The 7,687-nt window shown below is 43.0% G+C and overlaps 1 protein-coding gene across 1 annotated transcript in view; it reads right to left on the bottom strand.

Annotated features, from left to right (window-relative positions):
• Positions 1-6,444, bottom strand: part of LOC139227523 (protein unc-13 homolog C-like) — an 801,204-nt gene extending 794,760 nt beyond the window's left edge. Inside the window, exon 1 of the mRNA XM_070858323.1 lies at positions 6,352-6,444. Coding sequence (XP_070714424.1) covers positions 6,352-6,373 — 22 coding nt within the window. The 5' untranslated portion in view covers positions 6,374-6,444. The remainder of the gene's footprint in view (positions 1-6,351) is intronic.
• Positions 6,445-7,687: the final 1,243 nt, after the last annotated feature.

The following is a 7,687-nucleotide window of genomic DNA, read 5'->3' as shown; positions in this document are numbered from 1 at the left end:
ATACTGCACAAACCAGTCTCCTTCAAAATCCTTTTCAAAGTATGACAAATTATACTTCATTCCATTCCATACAACTTCCTCTAATATACACGCTAGGTGAGGTAATTGTGTTCGTTAGATCAGCAGAAGGTTTACTACACGTTACTAACCTATTACTTTCTTATTCAAAAAGTATGACCTATAACAAAACAATACTGTTTTGGAAACAGAATGCTGAATGCCACTTCATATAATATTCAAGTTACACAGTTTGCCTCACTCATGCAAATACAATACGACATGAAGTAAGCTATGGAATTTAATTTTATAGAATGTACTTGGTCCTCAGAACTTGACCTAATAATCAAATAATACTCTGAGGTACTGTATATAAAGACTAGTAACAAGCCTAACGTCACTCAAAAGGAAGTAGCTTTAGAAAATTCTGCAGTGTGTTGTGGACATCAGGATGTGTGTATCCTGTTAAAATAACATCTATTGACATAAGTTTCCAGGAAAGCCATTTCCTGCATCTACAAATATTCTAGAATCGGAGTCAAGACAAGAGAGAAAGAATCCATTTTAAATTTGACCGTATGCTTGCGGATAGTTAAAAAATAAAACAATTCTAATTGCTTTAACTTTAATGTAATAACATAAAAATTAATTGAAGAAGAGGAGACCATCAGTCACCCTTAATTGTCTCCTCCCAACGGCTCATGCACAATTTGCACCAAATAGGTTTTATCCAATTTATTTAATCTCCTGAGGAAAGTGAATAACCAAAGTTAGGAAAACTTCTAGCTCTTCCTCATTCCACACAAATACACGATACCACAGCTCTCACTGTTTGCCTAATTGTATGTACCTGGCTAATCTTGTGGAGTCACAATTTATTAGCTGGTGCTCTGAGCGGGCTACCTTGGCTGTTGCTTTTTTCTTTACTCCATTTTCATTCTCTTTTCTACTTGGGCACTGCTCGGGGGGGCACGATAACCTACAGAACTAGCACCCCACAGGTCAACAGTTCAATTCCCACCAAGACATGCTGCGAAACTGAATTCAATAAATCTGGTGATGTGAGCAACCAACAGAAAATAACTATTAAAAGCTCCAGGACTATTGTAAAAATGCAACTGGAGAACCAGTCATCCCTACCTGATCTGTGACTCCAGTCCCCTAATACATGGTTAGCTCTAAAATGCCCCAACAACTTGCATTTCTAGAGCATCTTTTAATGTTGTAAAACTTCCCAAGGCTACTAGATGAGCAAGAACAAAATGAAAAAAAAGTGAAGAGATCCTATTAGCACTTCCAATGGTAAACATGGATAAAGCACTTGTGGGATATCCAAAATGGGTACGAGAGCAGTGAAAGACCATGCAATCTGCCTCTTTCATTTCACAAGGCAAAATCTTCCTCCCATAAACTTAAAGGCAACCAACCCATCTGGAGTAACGGAAAAAGACCAACACCACACCCCAGACCATTTAGCGGATAGTTAGCCAACCCAAGATGCCTACCGAGGGTTTAGCCAAAGATCGACTTTGAATCCTCTGCACACAATATTAATCGAAATAAGTACAACCTTGGCAAAAACTCCATGTACTCAGTTACAATCCTACAAATATCACATGAATATCACAAATATGGGTTACTGGATATAAAAAAGGTTATACCTTAAAACAAAACAAAAAATGTCTTAATAAAAATACAGGTCATTTCCTTTATCACACATTTAATTTTAACCCTCTCCGTGCAGAATCGACTTGACAACCATCGGTTGAAATTCAACCCATTGTGTAAAAAGTGAATAGCCCTGTGTGGAAGAGAGAAACTATGAACACCTGGCTTAATTTAGAGGGAAGGGTTAAATTCTGTTTTTTTTTTGCTATGCTTAAAGAAATAATAAGACTAGAAAAATAGCCACGCTTTTTAGCCTTGAAACTTAGAGATGCAATTAAATGACCATCTGGTATTTAAAGGGAGTCTCCTTTTGATTCTGCTTATTAGGCTGTGAACAGAAAAAAACTATGCAAGGACAGATAGAGTGTGCACCTCCCGAGACGACCTTTGTACTCGCGGGACTAATGAATAAGATTCTTTTCTATTTCTGTATTCAATTTCTGTATAAAGATAAGTGCAATTTGCTTGTACGACAGAGTTTTGCCTTGGTACGGTCCAAGCAGGCTCTCCGAGATATATCTTGCTTTTTAAAATAAATTCTCTCGAAGTGCAGTTCTGAAAGTCTCCGCCTGAGTTAATTTAAGCTAATTATTTCCTCGACACCCTGGGATACACATCTACAAAAAAGTCACATTTATCTGAAATTCCTGACTCTATGCGGTGAGCTGTTACTCCATTTACAATATACTCCATTTACAATAAATAAGCTAAAGCCTTTAACCAGAAAAACAAAAATCAGAAAGAAGAATTTCAGACAAACACCAGGAGTGACGGGGCCCGAAATTCACCGTCGCCGAAGAGACGCCAACTTTTCCCTCTCCAAGCCATATTCAGCTCGGGCAGTGGGGGGGGGGGGGGGGGGGGGGATTTCAGCGGTGCTCACTTCTGCTGGAAACGGCGCGGTGAAGCCGGAGTAAAGGACGATTTTCGTGCGGTGAGAGAAGCAGCGGCCGGGCCACCACCTGGATCTTCACCGATAAAAAGGCAGGACTTCAGGCAGTGCCTCCGCCAGGTATTCGAGTCGGTGCTCAAACACGACACCACTGGAGTGTTGCCGGGATCGCGGCCCTTTGCCAAGAAAATAGTTTAATTAAGTTTTGATTTGAATTTAAAGTGCAATAAGTTCTAGTAATTGTTTTGGCTTCATTCAACCTGCGGAGTGCTGCTCAGAGGTTGACAGACTTTTGTAGAACTTTCACTTCTGACCGTTTAGCAGAGGACTGTAGGCCTTTCCAGCAAGAACCTCCACAGGAGCCCGAGAATGAGGAGGACCAAGAAGATGGCCAGCAGGCAGCTGCCAGGGGAGGTGGCCAACGCAGACATGGGGAAAGGAGGCCATATCCTCATGGGTCTACCAACCTCGGTTCTCCTTCCTCCAGCTCACTGATGAGCAATCCTGCAAAGGCTACGATTTTTGGATGGAAGTACTGAGGAAGCTCTGCACTGTCCTAAGCGAAGATCTGCGGCCTCAAACACGCCTCAGGACCGCCCTCACTATGGAGACCAAGGTCACCATCACCTTGAATTTTTACGCAACGGGTCATTCCAGTCTGCTGACATTGGCAACGTCTCCCAATTCTCGGCACATCCGGCAGGTCACAGATGCACTGAACAGGAGAATCTCCTTCCTGATGACAAGGGACAAACAGGTGGAGCGGCAGGCCGGATTTGCCAGAATGGCAGGCTTCCCGAGGGTGCAGGGTGCCATTGACTGCACACACGTTGGGCTGAGGGCTACACATCACCACCCCCCCCCCCCCATATATGGAGGTGCCCGACACCTCCCCTACAATCTCCCTCCATGCATTATGTACTGGCAGTCTGCCAGGTCTCTCTACGTCAGGAAACAGTATTATTCTTCTGTCCGCCACACCATTCACCAGTGTATCCAGCTCCATATTAGTAAATCTGTTGGCTTTCTTGCACCTCTTACACCAGCCCTCCTTCCAGACTCAGGGCCTTGCTGTAAACCCTGGCCTTTAAAAAAGGCAGGGAGCAGCTGGCTCATTAGAAACCCTTACCTCCATGCTGAATTTCTCAGGTGATGATAACGCTCAAATTAAGACAGCCACGCCGCTGAAAAATCCACTTTGGAAGGGTTCATTAGCGCTGGAACCCATTTGTTCACTTTTGGAGCCCAATATGGGGTGGCCCAGCCACTCAAAAATTTTGGTGCTAATGGCCACAAAGGTGTGGGGAGCACTAGCTCTGAATTTCGAGCCCAAGTAGTTTTAGGGCCAATGGCTTTGTAAATTCACAAGGGAAGGGGCTGAACAACCATGCATAATTTTCACCAGGACATCGACATTAATGGGGTTGATATTTGTGAGAAGCATTTTGGTTCAAATGATCTCATTATTCTCACTGTATAGCAAACAGGACTTCTTAAATACTTCAAAATATGAATTGCACTCATTTAAAATGGTATGGGAAGTGATTGGAAAGCAGTAACTTTTTTTAAATTGGTCTCTGATCAGGTTACATTAAAACTCTTAGGTTTTATGTCAGATATGAACCATCAGCCAAAAATACACTAGTGCATCTGCAGAGTTATAAGAATAATGGTTATCTGGAAGTGTACTGTATACATTGGTTTCCACTCTTAAGAACAGTCACCAACTGCTTCCTTTAGTTCTTGATCATATTGAAGCCCTAATGAGAACAGTACCTACTAAGTTACTAAAAATCCATTATTCTCCACTATAACTCCCACTCCAGGGACTTGAGCACATAATCCAGGCTGACACTCCAGTGCAGTGCTGAGAGAACGCTGCACTGTCGAAGGTGTCGTCTTTCAGATGATGCTTTAAACCGGGGCCTCATCAGCCCTCTCAGGTGGATGTACAAGATCCCATGGCACTATTTTGAAGAGGAGCAGGGGAGTTTTCCCAGTGTCCTGGCCAATATTTATCCCTCAACCAACATAACAAAAACAGATTATCTGGTCATTATCACATTGCTGCTTGTGGGAGCTTGTTGTACACAGGTTGGCTGCCTTTCCTACATTACATAAGAACATAAGAAATAGGAGCAGGAGTAGGCCATATGGCCCCTTGAGCCTGCTCCACCATTCAATAAGATCATGGTTGATCTGATCATGGACTCAGCTCCACTTCCCTGCCCGTTCCCCATAACCACTTATCGTTAAAGAAACTGTCTATTTGTCTTAAATTTATTTAATGTCCCAGCTTCCAGAGGCAGCAAATTCCACAGATCCCCGGGAACCTGCTGAGCGGAAGCAGAGGTGTAGGAGCAGTCGAATCAATCGCAGGACCTCATCGACTCTGAATTTTCTACTTTGCGCAATATTTTGGATGAAAAGGAACGGAAATTGGTTGAAGAACTGAATGAGGACATTCAGTTTCAAATTCTCATTTCAGCTCAAAATGGGCAGCCTCTTATTTTATGATCATGCCCTCTAGTTCTAGTCTCCCCCACCAGTGGACACATCCTCTCTGCAACCACCTTGTCAAGCCTCCTCATAATCTTATATGTTTCGATAAGATCACCTCTCATTCTTCTGAATTACAATGAATAGGGTGAATGATCAGCCATGATCTCATTGAATGGTGGTACAGGCTCGAAGGGCCGAATGGCCTACTCCTGCACCTATTTTCTATGTTTCTATGTTAACCTACTCAACATTTCCTCATAAGGTCAACACCCTCATCCCCGGAATCAACCTAGCGAACCTTCTCTGAACTGCCTGCAAAACAAGTGTATCCTTTCATAAATATGGAAGAGTGACTACACACCAAAAGTACTTCATTGGCTGTAAAGCGCTTTGGGACATCCTGAAGTCGTGAAAGGCGCCACATAAAGGCACGTTTTTCTTTCGTGATAACCGACTTTTGATTTTGCGATGAAGTGCCATAAAGAAACTGGAGCCGCTGCCAAGCATTTGCAGCTGTGCAATTTAACTGTTCAGCAGGTGGGCGTAGCCGGCGGCAGTCTCGCTCAGCGGTGACCTTGACACCGATTCTAATTGAGCTGAACCCCATAATTGGGATAGGAACTTGCCAACCACACCTATAAATGGGCGAGGCGCCATGAGAATGCCATCTCTCCCTCCATGGATACGCCTTACTCACGGCAAGGAGGGCTCTGGTGCAGCTAAAATGCAAGTGCAGCCATAAAAAGGTGGGCAGCTCAGGATTGCTGAAGGAGGAACCTGGCCACTTTTTGCAGGGAGGTGCAGCGCGCGCGCCAGGGGATGGGGACACGCGCCCGCTTCTCTCGCACCATCTCCAGCAAAAACACCCGCCAGCTGTGCAAAAAGCAACCTTCAAATAAGGGCAGGGGGAAACCACACACACACACAGTCTCCCGGGGAAGAGAAAAAACAGCGCCAGAACTTAATGCAACACAAAACATACAGACAGATTAAAATGCAAAACCATCTGGACACTGATAAGAAATTACCTTAACTTAAATACATAAAAGGGTTGCATTTTTAAAGCAGAAAGTTGTTTCCCCCAACAACTCGTTTGTTTGTTCAACAAGTACCACAGAGAAACCTTGTTGAGTCTGATTTGCCGTCAGTAATGTAATAGCTCTTAACATATCCTCTTTTTTACTTAAAAAAAAGACAAATAATAAAAAAAAGGTTGGCAGAAAGCAAACATTTTTTTTCAAAATAAATTTCACTTCATAAGCTTACTGAGGTGTTGAATTTAAGCTAATTACCTTTAACACACAGGAGTGACATTTTGCTTGCACATAACTTCTGTTGTGTTTCCTTGTTGAGTGCCGGGTACAACTGAGCGAGTTGAGCAGAACTTCATCTTCGGCGAGGAGAACTGACAGGTCGGTGATTGACAGCCGGAAGAGCCAATCGGCCTTTGTCGTGCGGTATGCAAATGATTTCCTCCCACCAATCATCGCCATCTGCGAGCCGGAGTCTAAAGAGCCTTTCCACTTTGTCGGGAACTTGAAGATCGAGTAAATCATCGAACTGGCGTAAGTATGAGACGAAATGTTTCTTTTCTCAGAACCTTTTAAACGAGGGAAAGTATTTCTACAAGCCCTGGTGTTGAATTGATGGGTACTTCAATACTCAATGTAGAGGCGAAATATTTTTCTCCGAACGCTTTAAGCGAGGAATAGTCTTTCTGCAACCCCTTTTGTTGAATTGATGGGTGCAGCATTTAAATACCAGCAGTCAGTAGAAAGGGGTTGTATGAACGGCGCTGGCCTGATTGTCCTTTGTGACAATGTGTCTGTAACGTAAACGGTGCGGTATAGCAGGCAAGCATGTGTTTCAAAAGGCAGAAAGATTCGTTAGCAGCCAGTGTGGTTAGTCTATCACTATTATAATAATAATCCTTTGGACAATGATTCCATACGCGTCAGTCAAGCATTTAATTTTTAGATTTTCGGGAACTCTTGCAGGTGAATATATATTTCACCTTTAAAAAAGCTATCGCTGTATATTAGCAACTAAATCGTATTAAAAAGTTGGGATTTCACATCATAAACTTCATAACATTTTTACGTGAATGCAAAAGCCTATCAGCTTCATGGACACAAAGTTTATTGCGATTCTGCAACATGAACTGCAAACTTTTCAAGTCTTTTGAGATCTGTGACCACGCCCCGCTTATTCCCGAATATAGTAAAGCATCTTCCAGCCAACGCGTCTCCCTCAAATGAAGAGCTGACTGATAACTCGCCCAAAGGAAATACTCCACCCATAACATTCAATGGGAGAGGTCTGGATCCTGCCGTTGCTGCCAAGCGATGGGAACGCGGGAGGAATGTGCAATACCATGGCTATTGCTGTAAGCGGGGTGGGTATAAACCTGCCCAAAAACCAAATCACTACATTAAATCGAGTGTAAATTACTGGTGTTCTGCGCTGCCAAAGGAATTTCCACGAATTGAAAATCTCATGTTTTATCTCGGGCTGTTTTTGTAAATTATAACTCTGACAGACTGGGGAGATTTCATGTTTGGAATCAAGCCATTTTTTTCTTTCGGCACACAAGATAGGCACACGCCTGAATAAGATAAAAGATAAAAG

The sequence above is a fragment of the Pristiophorus japonicus genome, chromosome 17, assembly GCF_044704955.1.
Source record: "Pristiophorus japonicus isolate sPriJap1 chromosome 17, sPriJap1.hap1, whole genome shotgun sequence".
In the NCBI taxonomy this organism is placed as follows: Eukaryota; Metazoa; Chordata; class Chondrichthyes; family Pristiophoridae; genus Pristiophorus; species Pristiophorus japonicus.
The sequence above is the reverse complement of the archived record's forward strand: the minus strand, read 5'-3'. Positions and strand labels throughout refer to the sequence as shown.